Source organism: Camelus dromedarius, chromosome 32, assembly GCF_036321535.1.
Source record: "Camelus dromedarius isolate mCamDro1 chromosome 32, mCamDro1.pat, whole genome shotgun sequence".
In the NCBI taxonomy this organism is placed as follows: domain Eukaryota; kingdom Metazoa; phylum Chordata; class Mammalia; order Artiodactyla; family Camelidae; genus Camelus; species Camelus dromedarius.
Genome location: NC_087467.1, coordinates 21,437,846 through 21,459,867, shown reverse-complemented (window position 1 = coordinate 21,459,867; position 22,022 = coordinate 21,437,846). Strand labels below are relative to the sequence as shown.

The window sequence follows — 22,022 nt, the reverse complement described above, 5'->3', positions numbered from 1 at the left end:
AAGCCAGGAAAACAAGTGTTCCAGAAAGCTCAGGAAGTTCCAAAGAGCACATGCCACGCGCACAGAGGGGACGACGCTGTCACCACCGTCCAGAGACGGTGTCTTGCTGTCTATGAGGACAATCTGAGATTCTGTTCAGCGTGTGCATTTTTTAAAAAAAAAACCCAACACTCCAAACAGTGTTTTGTGGAGACCCGAGCAGACGGCAGCTACACCGTTCCGCTGCACTCCTTCACTGGGTGAAGGGCTGAGGGGCTGCCGCCAGCCGTGGGCGCCGCAGGGCCTGACCGGCACCGGGCGCGCTGCGCTCTCGCCTGGAGGACTCACCAGCGGCCTGATGCCAGCAGCAGAAGGCGGAGCTGCTGGCCTGGGCAGACACTTTTCACCCCCTGGAGGCTCTAAGTGAGCCCAGTCTGGGGGGCAGGTCGGGTTTCTTTACTGTTAGAGGTGACACTAGTGCTTTTTGAGAAAATTCGAAATGAGGCCATGGCCCCTGGCGGAGCTGTAACACGAGGATGAAACCGCTGCTTACCTGGGCAAAGGCTTTCTTTTCTTTGTATGTTTCCCGGCTGCCTCTTCTCTTCAGGGAGCTCTGAAAGAGACCCAAGGGACATTCGGTTAAGGAGGGTCCCATGCAAGAGCCAGGGGAGAACCGGCTCAGCCTGTTCTGGGGCAGGAACTGCGTCTTCTAAAGGATGAGGACTCACAGCCTCAGGTAAGGTTGCAGAGGCAGGATCCCCATCTTAGCTCATAACCAAAGACTTTCTCAAACTCCAAGACTCCCAGGAGGGGTCTAGGCCAATATCAAGGTCCTGCAGTTCCTGAGGCGCTCCGCTCCGCCACTGCTGGACAGAAACTTTCAGGAGATGGTCAGAGAGCTCTGGGATGCAGCCTGAAAGCGGGCTGGCCCCCACCTCCAGTCTTACACATGTGCCAGCGGGGGGTCGGAAATACAAACACGTATAAATAAAACGGCCAAGGGATGTCTGAGACAGAAGGAGCCAAAACCGACCCTGGACCTCCAGTCAAGGGTGGAGACAGAAAGAGTGACTGGAGGAAGAACGAGACGTGTCCGAGAGGAAGGTAACAGGCCCGAAACCCAACAGGGTGAGTGTGATCCTGACATGAGGTAGGAGAAAGCAGTCTGGAAGGTGAGGATCAGCTGGCTTCCTTTGGAACCCGGCAAGCCTGTGCTGGGAAGAGGTCCCCCGATGGTGCCCCCTCTCCTCTGCAGCTTTGCCGGAAGGCAATGGGATGGGGGTCCCCGGAGCTCCCTCTGCGGGGGCAGTGCCCTCTCTGCTTCAAGCCTTTGCTGCAGCTCCCACGACACAACAGCTAGGAGGGAGGCTCTCCAAGTCACCTCCATCACGGCAGATGTCATGATAATCAACTCAGTTCTTCCATTTCAGTGTCTCAGCATCAGAAGGTCAGGCCATGCCATTTACTGGATGAATTTCAGGATTAGGAAACAATGAATAGCCAAGACGTGGAAGCAACCTGAATGTCCATCAACAGATAACTGGATAAAGGAAGTTGTGTTATCTTGACACAATGGAATACTACTCAGCCATAAAAACAACAAAATAATGCCACTGTAGCAACATGGGTGGACCTGGAGATTGTCATTCTATGTGAAGTAAGTCAGAAAGAGATATGATATCACTTATATGTGGAATCTAAAAAAAAAAAACTTATTTGCAAAACAGAAACAGACTTTCAGACATGGAGAACAAACTTATGGTTACTAGGGGGGAGGGGATGAGAGGGGATAAACTGGGAGTTCGAGATTTGCAGATACTAAACTGATACATAGAGAATAGATAAAGAATAAGTTTCTACTGTACAGCACAGGGAACTATATTCAACATCTTGTAACTTATGGTGAAAAAGGATATGAAAAGGAATGTATGTATGTTCATGTGTGACTGCAGCATTGTGCTGCACAGCAGAAACTGACACAACACTGTAAACTGACTATGCTGCAATCAATCAATCAATCAATCAAACCCAAGAGGAAAAAAAGATTCAAAAATTCATCCACAACAGGGGTCGGCCAACTCTGGCCCACAGGACCAATCCACCCACAGCCCATTGTGAGATACTGGAGCACAGCCTCATCTGTGGATCAGGAGGAAAACAGATCCAGACCATGTCTTAAAAAAATTCCAGATGATTTAAAAATCTGGATGTAGAAATAAATCACCAAAAAAAAAACTAGAAGGAAAGAGTTGAATTTCTATTTGTTTTTGGGGTGTGGCCTTTATGAACACGAGAAACAAAGGTTGGAACATCCAAGGAAAAGATGAAGAGAGTGGACTGGTCAGACTTTCAATTTTTATATATCAAAAGAAACCATTACGGTATTATAAAATGTGACACAATGGGGAAAAAAGAGTTTTCGAACACAAGACAAAGAATCATATTTTGTAAGCAACAGGAAAGCCATCTTAGTAAAAAAAAAAAAAAAAAAAAGACCAATAAACACAATGCCTAGTAATTAAAACAATAGATCTCATTTTTCACTTTGGGATTTACAGACCCAGAGAAGCATGACACCCAGGGTTTGCAAGTATCCACGACACTTAGAGAGTAAGGAAATAGAACACGTTAAAAAGGAACAGCAGATTATAAACAGCATGTATCTTGTTATTTCAACTTCCACCTGATAGATTGTAAATACACATTTGTATTACACGTGTGCGTGAGAAGAGCAGCCTAGACAGGTGTCTATAAATCTCAAAATGTCAACAGTGCTCCTCTTCAGGTGACTGAGTGATGAGTGATTCTAACTTTCTCTTCTGTGGCTTTTCAAAGTCTCCAGATTATCTATAGTGAATGTCATTTCCTTTGCAATTAAAAAGAACCCCCCCACCCCAGGAAATTAAGATCTGTCCCTGAAGGAGGGCGGAGAACAGAGGCCATCACTGACCTGCTGTGTAAGATTATGGCTGCGCTTCACCAGAAGCTACCTGTCGGCCTCCAGGTCCCTTTCCATAGGGTGTTCTTCTCATCAGTCTGGTTCTGAGGTGTAACTGACACATACATGGTAGGTTAAAAAGACCAGGACATGCCCTGAGGGTGGGGGAACCAGCCAGGTACCCCCAGGCACTGCAGGTCCCCAGCTCCAGCCGGGGGTGCAGTCCTGCCCCCTGAGTCTCGCCCAGGGCGGTGCCGAGTGCTCTGGGTGTCCTGGCCGGGGACCCTGGGCACAGGATGTTCTGTGTGAGCACATGGCCACCTCCCTCCTCTGGGTGACTCTGACCAGTGGACTCCTTCAAGAAAGAGTAAGGAAAGGGGTGAATACAGACTATCAAACAGAGCCCACGAGGGGGGCTCGCCCATGACTCAGCCCCCTCTTCTGTTTTAGGCTGGCCAACTGCCAGCCAATCAACTCTACATTCCTATTGAAAAGGGGGGAAAAAAAAACTGAGTTTGAATCCAAATTGAATCCATCTAAGGCTGATGCATTTGCTGAGTATTGAATATGATTAAATAAAATATGAAGTTGGGCAATTATTTAGACTTTTATGTCAGTTCTTAATGTTTCCTATTTTAAGTTAGCAGCCAGTTTCTCCCAAGCAATTTCAGAAAAACTAAAGAGCTCTCGATTACTAAAACGTTTCAGAGACAGATTTGCGGCTTAAAATTTAGATTGGTCATAAACAGAGGCAGAGGGAAATGAGGATGCTGTGAACGAGTCAGCTGGTAAAGGGCAGAGGTGGAGCCGACGGTTTCCAGAATTCTTAGTCTTATTATTTAGAAAGCTGTTTGGATTTGGGGGGCTGATTTGCAGCACACAGCTGTACAACCAGATTAAGAAAATGAAGGTGCCTAGGTCTTCTCATCAGGGTTCTCTGACCCGTATGACAGTCCTCATTTAGGTGTCATGAGATGTGATGGACAGAAATTACTAGCTGGCCTCCCCTTCGGCCAGAAGCAGCAGGTCCTGGCTGGGAGATCCCTCCTTCCCCTCCTGTGCTCCACTCTGCTGAAGTCAGCTGCACCCCAGCTACGCTGCGGGTCCAACATGTGTGAACCCCCTCGGATTTGGTGGAAAACCCTCCAGGGCTACAGTGGGAAGGAAACCTCTCTCCTTGGCCCATCTGGGAGGGTGATGGTGATACTAACAACCGCCATTTGTCGGATACCTCCTCGTGCCAAGCGCAATGCCAGACATTCTCGACATAGCCAATCTCTCTCAGTTCTCATGGGAGCCCTGAGGTAGATAATATGTATGATACATTCTTACCACTGGTTAACGGACAAGGAAACACAGTCAGAAGTTAGGTAACGTTTCAGGGTCCCCCAGACTTGGAGATGGGGCGCCCTCCTGACCCGACCCTGACTCGAAGCCCTCACTCCCAGTCACAGCCCAGCCTCCCAATTCCAGCTGGTTTTCTTTCTGTTTTCTGGAGGTTTCTGAGCTCCAAATTGCTGAGTTTTTTGTTTTTTCTTTTTCCATCCAAAGAGTCTCTTTCTCTTTAGCAAAAGAGCACAAAGAATTATTACAGGAACGGATGCAAGCTGCTGTGCTCCGAGGTACCTCACGGCCGTGACATACTTGTTGGCGCTCTGATGGTTTCTGAAAGGGTGTGCGGCTGCAGACAGCAGAAGGCCTTACTCGGAAAAGACGGAAAACTACGATCAGGGGACAAAACTGCACGCTGTCAGTGAGGAGAAGAGGAGGAAAGTGACATGGAGACGCTGAGGCAGAAGGAAAGTCCAGTCACAAAGGCCAGGGCAGGTGGGGGTCCCGGCGGCCAGGGGCGAGGGGGAGGCCGGGGGGCAGGAGCCCGGCCACAGGCTGTGCTGTCCGGGCCACGAGGCCCACCTGGGATGGGCGGGGACCGCCAGCACACCCAGCCTGTCAGACGCCGCCTCCTCCTGGAAAAGACATGAAGACAAGAACAACAGTTGCCGCACGCACAGACCTGGGGCGGGGGGTGACACCGGCTCCTTAGCGGTGGGGCGGCTGGTCCGTCTTATGCCTTAGAGACGCGCCTTGAAGCCCAGCAGCTGGAAAACTGCCGGCAAACACGCCACCACACAGGAGTCTCAGCCAGATGTCACAAGATAAACTAGACATGACAGAGTGAAAATGGAAATCATCAGTACGCAGAAAGAAGCAGAGACTCATGGTCACGACAACAGCAGAATGACGGCTGCACCCAAACCACGGGTCTGTCCCCCAGACGAGAGCTCCCGCCTCCTGATGTGCACAGGCGCCCGGCCACGCCACCAGGCACCACACAAAACGCGGGACGAGTGCCCGCGCTTCAGACGTCTCTCTGACTCAGCCAGGGACCAGCGAGGCCCCTGGGCTTTTGCGAAGGGCGGAAGCCCACAGAGATGTCTGCTGTTTGCCTGGCTGAGCCGAAGTGAAAACCTGCGTCTGGAAGAATCTGTTTCTGGCTCCCACTGGTCTACTGGAAAGAAATATTCCTGTCCATCCCTCAAGAGAGGCAAACTGTTTCCTAGTCTAATCAAGTAATACAGAAGAGTTAGAAGTACTCTGAAAAACAAAAGAACACAAACAAAAAAACAGATGAAAGATATATTAAAACGTTGCCCCATTTTCAGCAAAAGTTCATCACTCATTTTTTTTTTCAGGTGAGAAAATCCTTAGTACTCTAACCGAAGCGCAGACCTTGGAAGTGTGGAAGGGTTCTGCTGACTCAGTACTGCTTCATCATAATGAAGCCCTCACACCCTTTGGACCTCCTAATGTGACTTGAGTGCGGTGGTGGTAACAGGCTGCGCTGTTACAATTTATGCACACATTTGTCAAAACTCAGGGAAGGTAAACTCAAGATCTGTGCATTTCAGTATCTGTAAATTACCTCCAAGTGTCAGCAAAAATTAGGCCCTAGATGTCGGTCTGTATTTACAGAAAAGTGAATTGGTGTCTACAGTTTATTTTCAGATGCATCAAAAATTATGATGGGTTAACGAATGGATGGATGAAGAGATGTGTGAAAAGTAAATATGTTAACACAGGATGCAGGTGGTGACTACACCAGTTCACTAGAAAATTCTTTAAGCTTTACTGCATGTTTGAAGACTGTCATAATGTTTGGAAGAAAAACATTATACACATGTTTCTAATTTCACTGAAAACAGTTAATGTAATATTGCATCACCACCTAGAATGATTACTAAAAACTTTTTAATGCCATGGGAAATTTTTCATAAAATGCCAGTCTTCAAAATGCAGGATGAAAGACATAAATGTAATATAATCTCATCAAGATTAAATATTTTTGTCTCTGAAATGTTTGGAAGCAAATACACTAAAGTGCTAATAGGTCTTATCCAGTGGGCAGAATTTTGAGTGACTCCATGCTTTTCTTTACAGATATTTTTCATTTCTCTGAAAGACTCAACCTATATTATTTTTTCAAATTAGAAAAGACGTCATATTTCAAAAACAACAGAACTGACCCACGATGCAAACACCCTCGCTACACCAAACACTGCAGCAGACGGCATGAGGGACCAGGGCCCTGAAGCCAGGCAGGCGTGGATAGGAGGGGAAGCTGAGCAGCAGCCCCCGGGCAGGATTACCTCCGTGCTGCTGGGGATTATCAAATGGTCTCTGCACAGAGGACAGGGAAGGGCCTAATGCACACTCAGGGACAGCAGACAGCTCTGAGATTCTCATCACCCTCCCAGGCTGACAGCTTCCTCTCCGAGAGGCTCCCCAGCCAGGCGGAGGCGGACCTGCTGCCTGGCATCTGCCCGGGGGCCCTGTTACCTCAAGGCAGCGCTCAGCTCCCACCCAGAGGCTCCGCAATCTCCAGGCGTCCCTGCCCAGCACTCTCCACGGAGCCCGTCCTGTCCCTTGGGTGTGCCTGCAGCAGTCCTCATCTTTAGGCTACTTGGATTCCACTTGTGGCACCAAGACACAGTCTCTAAGTGATTTCAGGGGAGGGTGGGGGTGCCTGCACCCAGGTTTCATGATTCTTGTGGAGCAAAAGCTCTCTTTGTGTCCTGTTAGCCTCCAGCACCTTCTGGGAGCTGCAGATGATTCAGCAAGGCCGGACCAGGCACTGAGCTGCAGGGAGAGGGGCAGGATGCTGCCTGCTCCTGCAGCCTGAGAAAAACCCCAGAGGCCCAGGAGCTGCTGGGTGTGGAACGAGCTGCCAGCCCCCCGCCTCGAGGAGAGTGTCGCCCTGGGAGCAGATACCGGCCCAGGGCTGGGGACGGGCTGGAGCAGCAGAGGGAGGGCCGGCCCTGGAAGGCCCCGGGCAGGGCTGCAGCTAGGAGCAGCCTTCTGTGGAAGATGAGAAGGGCCCGGATTCCAGTGATTAAAAGCAAGGAAGCCAGTCCTGCTTTCTGGAGTGCTAGCTTCTTTTGCAAACACATAGGCTTAAGCTGGATGCCCCAAATGGCACATAATATCTGCTAGTAGATTACGGGACAGAACATCCCAGACAGCGTTTCAAAACACATCGGCTCCCAGACCAGGTGTCTGCACGCAGCCCTTTGCCAGCTATGGCAGGGTGGCCACGGTTAGAGCCGCCATCATCCGTAAGTCCCCGCTCAATGCACCAGGCCCTGGGGCTCTGACTCAGAAGGTGAGCCCCAGGAGCTTTCCCACGGCCCGGCGGCGCGCTCCCCGTGGGAGCTGCTCCTCTCCGCCGGAGAGCTCCCACAGCCCGGGCATCGCTGAGGACCCGGGGCCGGGACTGAGCTGAGAGCGACGGGGGCCCGTCAGCTCAGCGCCCCGTGGGCCTCGTGTGCGGGGGCCTGCTCGGCCGTCACAAGCCCTGCGGCCCGGCCGGCCGTCTGCTCGTGACACCACGTCTACAACCAGCTTCTCCCTCGAAATGCTGGCTGAGGAAGCCCGGAGGGCGTCACGTGCTTCTGTGTAAGCTGTGAAAATTAAGGCGCCCTCGTCTCCGTGTGAAGGGCGAGAGCGCGCTTTCCCGGGACTCCCCCGGCTGCGTGTGAACCCGCCTGTGCAGCCGGGCTGGGTTCCGACGGTGCCTGGGCTGACGGAGCGAAGGGCAGCGTCCGCCTGGAAGCTCCGTCCTGCTCCTCCCCGATGTGGTCTCACGGCCGTTCCCACTGGGACGGGCTGTCACCCGACAGGCCTGCCCACCTGCCCCGTGCCACCAACTGTCCACGGACCAGAGCAGAGGCGCCAGGTCCTCCTGACCTTTAGGTGCTCAGTTCAGTGGGAGCAGTCCCGCTCAGCACAGGCAGGGGTCAGGGAGTGACAGGGCCCAGGGGAGGACCCGCACAGGGGCCCAGCACCGCACCAGGATGGACACAGGACCCGTGGTCCCTCAGGACCAGGGGAAAACAGAGGCTTGAAAAGATGCCTGATGCACCCCGGGCACCGGGGGGACAGCCCGGCTCCACCCGGGTCTACTCTGCTCAACCCCCGCAGCCACCTCTGAAAAGCAGGACCAGGCCACCCACGGCACAAGGTTGAGTGGCCTCTGCCCCACCGTTGCCACCTGCTCAGCTGTCATCTCTCCCCCTTGGGTCCCCAGTGCCTTACACGTCCCTGTGTGGCTGCACCACGTCTCCCTCCTCCTCACGCCTCCACCCCATTCCCAGGTTTCCAGAAGGAAACTTCGGCAGCCAGGGGCCTCCCGCCACCACGTCCCTGCCTCCCGCGCTGACACCTGCAGGCCCACCCGGGGATACGCGGTGCGGCTCCAGGCTGCTGCGATAAAGCACAGTGTGGGGAAGTGGGGGCTTCGGAAAATTAACTGGTGCTCAAAGCAGGAGTCCTCTGGAGGTTTAAGTGGCAAATGGTCTGCGAATGGGACAAGGCCAGTGGGAGGGCTGTTTTCCTCCCCCTGATGCCGCTGACCTCCCGGCTCAGCACACAGCCCCGGGTCCGGGCTGGCGCTCGAGTTTGGGTCATACGCTATCCATACTCCACTCGTGGGCTCCGACTCTTCTTTTAGGCATTTGATTTCCACTCTTCTCATCGCCTGGACTCAAAGAACCTGAGATCTTTCAGAGTTGAATGGAATTTCAACTGGTTTTTAAAAGCTTTGCAAGTTTTGCTTTAGAGAGGCTTTGAATTCAAGTTTAAAAATTTTCTTGCGTGATATAACACACTTTCTTCCAAAACTGGCCCAGCATCTCCACAAACTGTTCAGTTTTCCAGCGAACATATGATGACCCATCAGCTCTACTTGTGAAAGAGAAAGATGAACAAGGACACGGGCATCTAGGTTCAAACCCAGGCACAGCCTTGACCTTGGACCGGTTCCTTGAGTTCCTGGTGGTGCCTCAACATTCTTATTTAAAAGTGCAGATAATATTCATATCTAATTTATATAAAGGGTTCTTGTAAGGACTAAATGAAGTAATATTCTTAAAAAGTGATTGTCATAAAAAGCAAAAGCAAACGTTAGCTGTTAAACAATTTTGATTCTTTTCCTGGTTAACATTTTCCAACGCTAATCATCCTTTCTCTCTTTCTTTTGCAAAGTAGAGAGTAGAGGTATTAATAATCACTTCAGCTTTCCTCTCCCTCTAGGAGAAAACGAACGTTCACAGAAACGTCCTTCTCTCTCTCTGCATGGGAAATGTGTTTGGAATATAAACTTTTTCATCCATGTGATTTCTGCATATTCTTTTCTGCATATGGGATGGAACCTGGATCATTTAAATCTCTAAATTCATATCCCAGGTCACGTAAACTCTGTCCTGAAAACGTCTTCCTGTCTTCTGATAATAATTCACACAAGAAAATTTAACTTAACAAAAAAGAAGTCTCTCTCACACGAAGTGGGCATTATTTCTCTCATCTCAGGGAGATAAACAGGTCAGATTTTCCACAGGGCATTTAAGCACGGCCAGAGCCGTGGCAAAAATGGCTTCACACACAATGTTCAGTATGAGTCAAACCTCTAGGGCAAAAAAAATGACAAGGCATGCTGTCCTCACCACCAGAACCCACCAGATCCCAACTGTCCAAGGAGAGACATGGCATCTCTGGCCGTATTATTGTGACATTAAGACAAAGTGAATAATACGGTGGGGGGAGAGCCGAAGGGAAAGTAGAAGCATGAAGCAGAGAAAAGGGAAATAAGAAAGGAGAGATATAAAATCTCTCAAGAGATGGGAACGGAGGGGCCCCCAGGGTGTGAGGCTGGGATGCTGGGAAGCCCTTTTCTCTGCTCACGGCGCCAGCAGGATGTGCAAATGCCAACTCTCGTCTGGATGTAAAGCCACGCCCAGCTGGAAGAACGCTGGAGGCGTTCACCGCGCACTTTCCTGGCCTTCACGACAAGTGGGTCCCCACTGGCCTGGCACCCGAGCCCCACGGACCCCCTTGTGCTCCGCGGTCCTGTCCTCGGACGTGGTTCCCTCCTCGTTCCTTCCCGGGTCCAGGTCCCCGTTCCCTTCCACACACTGAACACGGACACGAGGTCTCGTCACGAGGTCTCCTTGGCGCTGGGCAGATGGTGCACACTTTCTTATAAATTAGGACATTCTGAATGGGCTTGATTGTGAATTGACAGTCTGGGGGGAGCTGTCTTCTGTGCCATCAGCAGGGTATTTCAGGCTGCGCGGTGTATGCAGGGCTCTAGTGACTAAAAATAATGACGAATGAGGTGGAGAAAGGACGGCGGGCGCGCAGAAACGGAGACCCGAGGCAGCCCCGCGCAGCCTCGCAGTCTCAACGAAGGGCAGGATGCGGGCGAGGGGCTGCACCCCGCCCCGACCTCCTGTGCTTCGGGTTTCCCACATTTATCTCCTGCCTCTCTCCTGTCTCAGGTGTCTGTTCCCCACACAGAGAGGGTCCCCACTTGTTCTGCCCCCCACCCCTGTCCCCCATCTGCTGACACCATCTCCCTCGTTGGTTGCAGCTGCATCGATACTACGACCCGTCTCCATCCCTGGGGGGGCTCCCAGCTGCCCCTTCGCCGGTTCTGCCTCGGGAAGAGACGCCTCGAAGTCTTCGTCAGCCCCTCTCCTCCCCCCGCGGTTGTCACGTGCCATCCAGGGCACTTCTTCTTGCGTGTCTGTGTCTCTCCTCTCCTGCAGCCATGGGAAGACTCGATGGTCCTGGCCACGCTCTGGGGGGTGATGACCAAGCCCCAGGCTGCTGTCCTCAATTGGCTGAACTATCGAAAAACGTGTGCATCGGAGACAGTCCCAAAGGCACCTCCATCTAGCTTACACATCACTTGTGCACCTGCAGGTGGCCGCCTCTGGTGATGGACGCCGTGTTCCGTGCTTGCGGTGTCCATGGGCACATGGTCAGGTCTGACCAGTCTCGACTGCACAGCACAGTGGCAGGAGCTGGCTTGCGTGACAGCACGTGGACGCCATTCATCCGAGTGCCCTTCCACCTTCTCCCTGACAATCTCGACCTTTCTACAACATGAGTTATTGGAGGCTCATATGCACATTTGCACCATCATTGCACCATCAAATGGACATTCACAACATTCACAACAGCCAAAAGGTGCAAACAAGCCAAGTGTCCATCAACAGACAAACGGATACACAACATGTGATCTGTACACACACACAATGGAATAGTATTCAGCCATAAAAAGGAAGGAAATTCTGACACACATACAACACCGACTAGAAAACAGTGTGCCAGGTGAAATACGTCAGATGAAGAAGGGCAAGCAGTGCCCACTTAGGCCGACTCAGAGACAGAAAGTGGGGGGGAGCTGTCCCAGGAATGGGGTGGGGCGGGAGGCACGGGGGGCGGCAGCTACCGTTCAATGGATACAAAGTTTCTGACGATGAAAAAGTTCTGAAAATAGTGGTGTTGGCTGCACAACACTATGATTGTATCTGATGCCACTGAACTGTACACTTAAAAAGGATTAAAGTTGTATATTTTACGTTAGGTTTATTTTACCACAATTAAAAAATGCTGATTATATCCAAGATGGTCTATTTTAAGAGCCATGACAAAGGGCCCCAAGCAAAACTCTGTGGACGGCTGCAGCTTATGACTGGGGTGTCACTGGAAGATCCCTGGCTTGGTTTTACTTTCCGTGTGTACAATACTATACATTCTTCCTCTCCTTTTATGGCCAAGAAGCTAAGACTAGCTAGCACTGTTTCTAATCTGTAAAATACACATTCAGATGAACTCAGTTTAAAAATGTTTTGAAGGCAACTTTTAAACTGTGACCAAAGCCTTAGCAAGTTCTTTCTCCAAAGACCTTTCTTTCTTTATTAAATAAAAAAAAAAAGGCAGCATTAAAAAAATTTTTTTATTTTATTATACTTCCAAAGATAGATTCTCCCCTGCTGACGTTCCAAGGCACTGTATTTTAATCAACTATTACTATTACCTGCATGGTCTCTTCCTAAGAAGCAAAACCCTTCCTCTCAGTGAGCATAATTCATCTGCAGAAAAGAATGCCTAAAATTTACCAGACGGCAGTAATGGGAGAAGACTTGATTTTTTTCCCACGGGCATTAAAAGTCTTAAAACTTAGCAGACGCACCTGCCACGGGAGTCCCTACGCGCCCTTTGTACGTGCACACACGCGCACCGCGCTCCTCGTGGAAGTGCGGGAAGAAGAAAGAGTGAAAGGAGTACCAGAAGCTGGAAACAACGGGGTCAAGACGAGAGGGCAGGGAGTCCAAGCATCTCCTTGTGTCCAGACGAGAACTCACAGCCCCTGAAGGGCAGCTCCTGGGAGGTGAGGGGACCTAACGACGTAAGAAGCACGCACAGTTGTCAGGAAACCTCAACCACACAAAGTCACACCATCGCAGCTCGTGCAGAACCAAACTTGTACAGATCTGTCAGGTCACAGGAGCCTGACTAGTATCCTGGGGCAGGAGCACCAGGCTCGTCACAGATGAGGCTGACCAACCAGAAAAGGCTTCCACTGCCTTTGACCCCAAACCCTCAGGACTAAGGAGAGCCTGGGTGACGGCACCTCCGTGGTCTATAAAAGACGGTCGCGTGAAATCAGCTCCACCCAGGGAACGTGAAGTGCGCCGCAGTCACGTGACCAGGAAAATCTTTCGCTGCCATCTGGTGAAGTTCGGGAGGGAAGGATGAGCCGAGAGGATGCCACCAGCTAGTTCATGAGTCATTTTTCGAAAATACTTCTTTTTATCTTGCTTGGATAAAAAGCTGACAAACCAGTCTTTAAAACCTTGTTTAAGCCAAATCCACAGCTGTAAAACCAGTTAAAGGAAAAACGTCTATAGCAGAAGAACATGCACATTTTATCAATGATACTGTCAGCAATTAAGGAAGACAAGAGTGCCTAACACAGTGCAAATGTATCGCTTTTAAACAACTGTGAAACTGTATCAGACCGCCTTACTAGAATATTCCACCGTGATACTGTAATATGTAACAAGGAGTACATTATGGTCTTCACTGATATTTGCTCTTTCTGGCACAAAACTCTTAAAACCCTTGGAATTCCCTAAGTGAGGAGAGTGGTACAGGTGTCCTGATATTCATAACAAACCCCAGATTCACAGTCGGCCACACTGGGGTTGATGTTAATGAGGTGACTTTTGGACCTCGCCTAAGGATGTGGGCCGGTTGCCAAAGGAACCAGTCACGTGATTAGAGGGTGGGAACTTTCAGTCCCGATTCCCAGATCTCCAGGAAGGGGAGAGAGGCTGGAGGCTAAATCACCCACCAGTGTTAATCAATCATGTCTCCATACTGAAGCCTCCTCAAAGCCCCAAAAGGATGGGGTTCAGAGAGCTTCCAGGTTGAACCCGTGGAGATTCCGGCAGAGTGGAGCTCAGACAGAGCACGGTTCCCTGCCCTGTACGTGGCCCTGCGCTCATCTTCCACAGGCTGCTCCTGAGTTACATGCTTTGACGATAGGCTGGCGATCTACTGAGAGCAGCGTTCCTCTGAGCTCTATGAGCCGCTCTAACAAATGAGTCAAACCGAAGGAGGGGTCGTGGGACCCTCTGCCTATAGCCAGTCCATCCGAAGCCAGGTGACAACCTGGACTCGTGACTGGCGTCTGAAATGGAGGCGGGGGGGCGAGTCTTACAGGACTGGGCCCTTAACCTGTGAGATCTGATGCCACCTCCTGGTGGACAGAACTGAGCTAACTGCTTGGCGATGCTGGGGCGGGGGTCGGAATTGGTGTCAGAATCAGAGCCTCACAGACCTTTCCAAAAATGCAAATCACCTCTGCTTTTCTCTACGTGCAGCTCCATAACACACCTTTGTGCTCAGCACAGATGTGCTTTTGCACTGCGACGTGGGTCAGTATATGGAACCGGAACCCTTCCTGTGATGGGGCCACTGTGACCCCCAGACCCTCCTCGACACTTCTGACTCATCTCCATGGCGGCAACACTCAAACTCCACCTGGACGCCTGTGTAAACAGGATTTACAGGATACAGGCCAACCAGTCCTCCTGTCAGGCCCCATCACCAGCCACTGGTCTCTGCCATGGGCTCTCTGCCTGACTGTCCCCTCGCTGCCCGGTTCAAGCCAACCTGCTGGTCACGGTCAGTCAGGGGCTGGGGGCAGGGTGAGCACGAGCAGGTACAGTCGAGCTACTGTCTGGGGGAAGGGCCCCAGGAGGAGACCCGGCCCCCAGATGCACTACTTGGCCTTCTTGGCGGCTCCTTCAGGGCTTCGGAGCATCTTTTTAAGCTCTCTGGGGTTTGCGAGCGGGTTCCAGGTGCTTCAAGCTGACGACCCCTGAATTCCAGACGAAGACGCCCTCTCCTCTTTCACGTGCCACCTTCTCTTCCTCCCTCTCTGGCAAAGTGTCTGAATGTGTCTTTTCTCCAGAACGTTTGCCTCTTGCCTTCAAAATCCTGAAGCTCTAAGTGAGAGCTTGACCCTCCTGCCTTTGCTGGGGCGGATCCTTCCTCACCCGCCGTGTCGCACAGGGCTAGGGTGGAGACGTGACAGGGCCCGAGTCACCAGACTGCCTCACGCCCTCTGGGACGGCCCGGGCCCTACGGGCGTGACCACGGCACCTGGGCACGAGGGCTCAGGACCCTGCTCCGAGGACAGAGCCTACGGCCCTCCCTCCGGGCTCTGAACACCTCTAGCTCTGAATATAAGCCCAGCAGCACAGACGAGGATGACCACCCTGGTGTGACGGGTTCGAACGCGCCGTGTGAGCCCCCCTCAAGCCTGCCCCACCCCCAGCTCCCTGTGACCCCCGGACCGTGTTCTCTCCCACAGGGGACGACATGGCCTTCAGAGGGGACTTGGACACTAAAAATAGTCGTGACCCATCACAAAATAGGTTGGGCAACGCTGGGGCCCCTGGAGAGATGTCCTGGAACTCTGAGAAGCAGACTGGCTGCGGGAGGACTTCCTGGCACAGAGCTGGCCCCCGGGAAGGCGAGGAGGCGGCTGCGAGATGCCCTTGGAGTGTCCCTGGCGGGAAGGAAGCCTTGCAGGGTCATCGCGCCCTCATCAGGAACAACGGCCACATGTGCTGTGTGAGTTGGGGCTGGAGAGTCCCCACTCTTGTCCCCCCACCACGGGCTGAACTTGAGCTTGAGAGGGGAGAGGATCAAGGACTAAACACCAGGGTTTTCCCGGCTCTTAAGGTAGCTTTCATCTCAAGTAAATCCTGGTTTACAAGTGACAACCACCACCAAAACCCCAGAAAGCACTTAGGACCTTGGCATTAGAAGGCCTGAGTCCTCGACCTCGTCCTGTCACGGGCTGTGTGACCTCAGGCAAGCCCCTGGGCCACGCCCTCCCATGGGCAGACCTCCGAACTCCACGTGGAGGTGAGGAGTGGGGCTGTGGCACAGGTGCGCCTGGCGCCACTCAGACGTGCCCTCACGTAGCCGTGCCAACATCGCGGTTACCCAGAGACTAAAGTGACGCTTTCCGTGGCTCCAACTTCAGCGCCACCCCATCCCTACCAGAATCGCGAACATGACCTGGCCAAGCCAGCTGCTCGCAGCCAGGGGGCTCGTCGACACTGCCACGTGGAAAGGACCAAAGTGCAGCCTTGGGGAGACTTTCCCGCGTGTGAGCCCCACCCGCAAGCAATGTCTTCCCACCAAGAAGCCCGAGGGACCAAACCCCTTTCCCACTGATAACCATAGGCTTCATGCATCAGAGACAGAGACACAGATGGAGAACAGGAGAGGACACGAGACACAGAATGGGGCAGGGGGACGGTGGTGTCAGGCAGCGGACGTTCTGCAGAACCGAGTGCATCTGGAATACAGCGACGAGGAACCAGGAGGCCACGGCTGCGAAACACAGGTCAGGTAATAGGTGCCCACTCTGGACAGAAATCTTACAAAACGATTTGGGTTCACTCTTCCCCAATGGCACTGGTACTTCGTGATCAAGCACTGGATAGATTTACCAGCGTTGTTTCACGGAAGCTGGGCTCAGTGTTCGAACATATTACACAACCAAGGCTACGGCTGCGCCAGCTGCTACCTCCACACGGCCCACCGCACCTGGGAGGATGCTGTGCGCACAGTGGATATTTCACAGACGGTTGTTTAAAAATAAGAGTAAAAGTGAGGAAGGGGGAGGAGAAAATTTTTCAAGCAGTTATCACACAGTCTGTAGGAAGAACAATAGGATTTTCAAATAGTTTGAAATAAAAATTAATATTCATTTTAAATTTGTGATATAACTAAATGATATGCTGTGAAACGGTCCTTTATTAAGCAGACACAAATTTCAACTCCTCTCATATTCTCACCTATAATACTACGACATTTATATGTTTCTGTCATATAAATATGGTATGTTTCCTCCACATCCGGCTAGGTACGCCAGGGCTGCAAAGCTCGGACCACTGGGACCACCTGGGACCACTTTTTAGGACTGTGTCTGCAGGGAGCAACCTTGAGGGATGAGGCAATGCCTCGCTCTGCAATGAAGAACGGGCCTGCTTCCCATGTGCTATGAAACGGTGGGTCCCCCAGCCCAGTGCCCCCGCGGTGACACCAGCCCGCTGTCAGCACGGCCTCCGTCTGGGCCCACAGGGTCCTGCTCCCTGGACTTGGGGACAAGGGGAGCTGACTGTGACACTGCCCGCTGCGCCCGGGGTGACAGAGTCCTCTGCCTCTGGCCCTGGAGCCCACCCTGGCGTCCCTGGAACAGCAGCAGGGGTGCTTGTTGTCCTGTAAACAGGGTGAAAATCAAACTCTGGGTTTGTCCATATCTGTATTTCAGGTAACGGCTGAGCATCTCCAGTGGACTTTAGTTGAGCGGAAGGAAAACAACTAGATTCAAACGTCAGGCCGACAACAATAGAATGTAAGCATTTGCTACTTTAATAAAGTGATTTTAGCTGTCTGCGGAAACTCTTCCTCAACCCAGGCTCCTCCACATGCAGCTCTGAGCCTGTGCGTAGACTCCCATCGCCCCGCCAGGCGACCCCGCTGCCTGGCCAGGGGTCTGGCCCCGCTGCCGCTACTCCCTCCCCCGCTGAGGGCTCCCGTGGCTCCGTGCAATCAGCAGTAAAAGTTCAAGTGCAGCCTGCCTCTGCTTGGCTCAGTTCCACCCCCTCTTCCTGCAGAAAGAGGTCAGAATGGCCATGTTAGGCATGGCAATGGGGCCTGAGTTTCCCTGTCCACCCCCCGGTCATTTGAGGCTTCTCACGCCCCAGTGGTTACGTCTCGCTTACAGTTTACTGTGCATTGTGCAAAGTCCAGAGCCTCCCCGTCACGTCCCCCTTGGAGGGCAGGGGCTGTGCCGTTCCTGGAACACCCTCCTTGCCTGTCACGCCTAGAGGCCACTCCACGATACGTGATTTTGGCTACATAAGTCATCACCATTTCTAGAACTCACCTGCGACAATATTTTTCAATAACATTCTATTGGGTTTAAAAAGTGGGAAAGTAGCCAGTAAGATTTTTAAACAGTTACCCCAAGAACCTTAGAAGTACTCCTGTGTCTGGCACAGAAACTCCAGCGCACCTAAGACTGGAAGTATTTTTACTCTTTGTTGAGTCTACTCTTCCCTGTGGTCTTCTCTGAGATAAAGAGCCAGACCAGGCTTTTCTGAGACTTTCCTCCAAAGCAAACCAGGCAAAACAAGACACAATTGCTAGAGAGAACTATAGAATTTTTTTAATGGTTTTTTTTTTCTATTTAAGTTATCAACTATCAGCACTCTATCAGCAACTAGGATGTGGAAGCTTAAGTATTAAAAAAAATTAATCAAACTTGCAACACTACCATTCAGTCCTTCTACTATGCAGATGATTCGCACACGGCGTCATGAAATTTACACCTGCTCCTCAGAATAACACTATTCAGACGTTCTCACGTAAAACAGAAGATGACGTTTATTTTTCCTCATCCCATAGGGCCAGTCTGACCTCAGCCTCTTCTCCCCAAAGGAGCCGTGTCCATTCCCGTCATCAAGCTGTCCCAGATTCGAAGTGCTGGAGTCCTCACATCCTCTCTCCTTCCCGTCACTTTGCTCTCACCAGCTCATTAGCAAAACTCACTTCGAGATACGTCCGTTTGTATCATTCAGCCTCCGTTCCTGCCCCACTACCCTGAGCTAGGTCTCCAACACCTTATGCCCAGGTTAGTGGAACAGTTTTCCAAAGAGAGTACCTATCATTGACTCCATTTGCCCCAGCTCCACATGTTCCTAATTTAATCTTGTTTTCAACATGATAACCAAAAAAAGGACTATTTTTTTTTTACCATGATGTCCCCTCTCAGCAAGCCATGGCTCACACTGTGCCTCCCCTGTATCTCACCCCAACACCTGCCGGTCCGGCACTGGACCTGAGGGATTCAGAAACGAGGAAGTCTGCCCCATGTCTCAGTGACTATTAAAGGACATGGAGCAAAAACCCCCAAGAACAAAAAACACTTGCTTTCAGTGCTGACAGAGGGGAAATGGGTGTTAAACATAGCACTCCAGGGAGAAATTACAGCACAAAATTTAAATTATCTTGTTGCAAAACAACACCAACCTAATTCTGGAAGGGCCGAGATGGCCAACTTTTGAGCACAACCCAGAACAGTAGTAACAGCATAGCTCATATGCTATGGTAACAAACCACGAAGTAGAGATAAAATATGTTACACTCTGGGGTGGTCACTGAAAGAGACGTGTTTAATGTCTCTGCATACAGCACTTAAAAAAGAGAGCCAAGTGCCTGGTGAAATATTCTTCTGGAGCCTTCTTTTGACAGAACACACACAAGCTATGTCCAAACATGTTCCAAATTCCTTATAAACATTCAAGTCAAAGCAAGTCAGTGGCAGCCTGAGCCTCACAAATCCCTCTTCTGCACAAATACTCTCTCCTCACTAGAATTCAGACACACAGAACCCCAGTGCTGCGAGACATGCACGTGGAGGACAGACGCACACTGTCCCAGTAGTGCCCACACACGCTGGTCCTGCCTTGGGTCTGGTACCCAGAGCACCGCCCATCCATCCACCCATTGCCACGGAAACCAGTGGGAGGCCCTGGCGGAGGTGCGGGAGCGTGGGGATGCACAGCCCTGCCCGCTGTGGCTGCCCTCGCCCCCAGGATATCCTGCTGCTGGACCGTCTATCAACACACAGGCAGAAGGCAGCTCTGTGGGCCTCGACCTCAGCAAAGTTGGGGTGCCCATCTCGTGACTCCCCGAAAGAAGCGCAGTTTCACTGGAAGTCACTTCACTGCAACAAAGAAAAAGCACTCGAGTGAGCCAAGAGCTCCTTCAAGTCGGGTGGATAATCCGATTATGATTGCAGTGCATTCAAAAAGCACATCAATAAAAGACACGATAAATCTCCTGGAAGAAAACATAGACAAAACATTCTCTGACATAAATCTCAGCAGTGTTCTCCTAGGGCAGCCTACCCAGGCAATATAAATAAAAGCAAACATAAACAAATGGGACCTAATTAAACTGATAAGCTTCTGCACAGCAAAGGAAACCATAAGCAAAACAAAAAGACAACCTACAGAATGGGAGAAAATATTTGCAAATGATGCAACTGACAAAGGCTTAATTTCCAGAATATATAAACAGCTCATACAACTTAATAACAAAAAAACAAACAACTCAATCCAAAAAATGGGCAGAAGACCTAAACGAGCAATTCTCCAATGAAGACATACAAATAGCCAATAGGCATATGAAAAAATGCTCAATATCACTAATTATTGGAGAAATGTAAATCAAAACTATGAGGTATCACCTCACACCAGTCAGAATGTCCATCTTTCAAAAGGAGAAGGTGTGGAGAAAAGGGAGCCCTCCTCCACGCAGTTTGGTGCAGCCATTATGGAGAACAATATGGAGACTCCCCAAAAGACCAAAAATAGACTTGCCATATGATCCAGCAATCCCACTTATGGGTATATATCCGGAGGGAATTCTAATTCAAAAAGACACCTGCACCCCAATGTTCCTAACTGCACTATATACAATAGCCAAGACATGGAAGCAACTTAAACGTCTATGGAGAGATGACTGGATAAAGAAGCTGTGGTATGTTTATGCAGTGGAATACAACTCAGCCATAAAAAAAGAATAAAATAATGCCATTTGCAGCAACATGGATGGACCTGGAGATCATCATTCTAAGTGCAGTAAGTCAAAAAGACAAAGAAAAATACCATATATCACTCATATGTGGAATCTAAAACAAAGGGGAAAAAAGGACACTATGAACTCATCTACAAAACAGAAACAGACTTGCAGACACAGTAATCTTATGGTTACCAGGGAAAGGGGGTGGGAAGGGATAAATTAGGGAGTTTGAGATTTGCAAATGTTAGCCACTATAAAAATAGATTTAGAAAAAAATTTCTTCTGTATAGCACAGGGAACTATGTTCAATATCTTATATAACCTTTAATGAAAAAGAATATGAAAATGAATATATGTATGTACATGCATGACTGGGACACTGTGCTGTACACCAGAAATTGATACACTGTAACTGACTGTACTTCAATTAAAAAAAAATTTTTAAGTGTAATTAGTAAAATCTGGAGACAACAAAATTGGATCAAGCTTTAATTTCTATATTAAGACAATGTAGCAAGAAGCATATGGGTTTTTTAAAAAAATGTTTTTCAACTAATATTTATTGAGTGTCTATTAAGTACCAAAATACAAAATCTATATTTAAAATTTTTAATATCCAATTTGAATAGTGTTTTTCAAGCAAAAAAAAAAACGCACGTCAATAATCTTGCTATAACTCTTCCCATGCCGGGAAAAGTAGTTCTCAAGCCTTTGACGGAGGACTGTCCCTTTAAATTTATGCATTTGGGGCCCGGCTTTGTAACCCCAAGGAAGAGCTGGCAGCGTTCTACAGTTCCTCTCGGCCCTCTCCCCGATGAGAAGGTGGACACTTCCCTCCTCGCCCAGCCGGCCAGCCCGGCGACAGCACAGGCCGCGCTGGGAACCCGGCGCCCCGCCTCTGCGGGAGCAGCAGGTGCGGCCCCGCCCCTGAGGACGACGGCCTCCGGGTCTGGGCTCTTTCCAGGCTGCCCTGGCCTTGGCAGTCATGTGTGGCCAACCAGCTGACAACAACTTTAACAGTCCCTACAGACGAAGACACAAATTCAAAATCTAATTTTCCGTTAGCCTGTTTCTCCCCTCAGAGCAAAGCTTCATCTCATTTAAACGTGGGAACAAACTGCAGGCAGCCACTGACATGTCTGCTTTACAGTTGCAGAAGCTGAAGTTCTTGTGATCAGCAGCCTGGCCGAGATACAGGGTGAGGAAGTGACCCGGGCTGCGGTGCACTGAGGCCTGGGCCGCCATGAGCGGGTGGCACTGTTCTCATGGGCTTTAACAGGTGGCACAGCCCTTCCCTAGCTTAGGCCCATCCGCCTGCACCTGCCTTGGGCCAGGCTGCTGTTTCCCACTTGGGTTATTGCAACAGCCTCCAAACTGGCCCGCCTCTTCTGGCTTCACTCTCCTGCCAATCGCCTTCCAAAGATGCAACTCTGCTCGTGTCATTCCCCATTTAAAGCCCTCCTGCGAGGCCCCACTGCCTCTGGAACAACGCCTGACACGAGATCCCGGTGGGCCGTCCCTGGCCGGCTCAACTTGCCAAGCTGCCCCCTGGGACCCCGGCGGTGGTCATGCTGCGTGGCCA

The 22,022-nt window shown here is 50.7% G+C and overlaps 1 protein-coding gene across 4 annotated transcripts in view; it reads right to left on the bottom strand.

Moving 5' to 3' along the window:
* MTCL1 (microtubule crosslinking factor 1) overlaps positions 1 to 22,022 on the bottom strand; it is a 110,845-nt gene that overhangs the window by 43,365 nt on the left and 45,458 nt on the right. For all 4 annotated transcript variants that reach the window (XM_064481606.1, XM_031439172.2, XM_064481605.1 and 1 more), the window contains one exon: positions 533 to 592. In XM_064481606.1, coding sequence (XP_064337676.1) covers positions 533 to 592 — 60 coding nt within the window. The remainder of the gene's footprint in view (positions 1 to 532; positions 593 to 22,022) is intronic.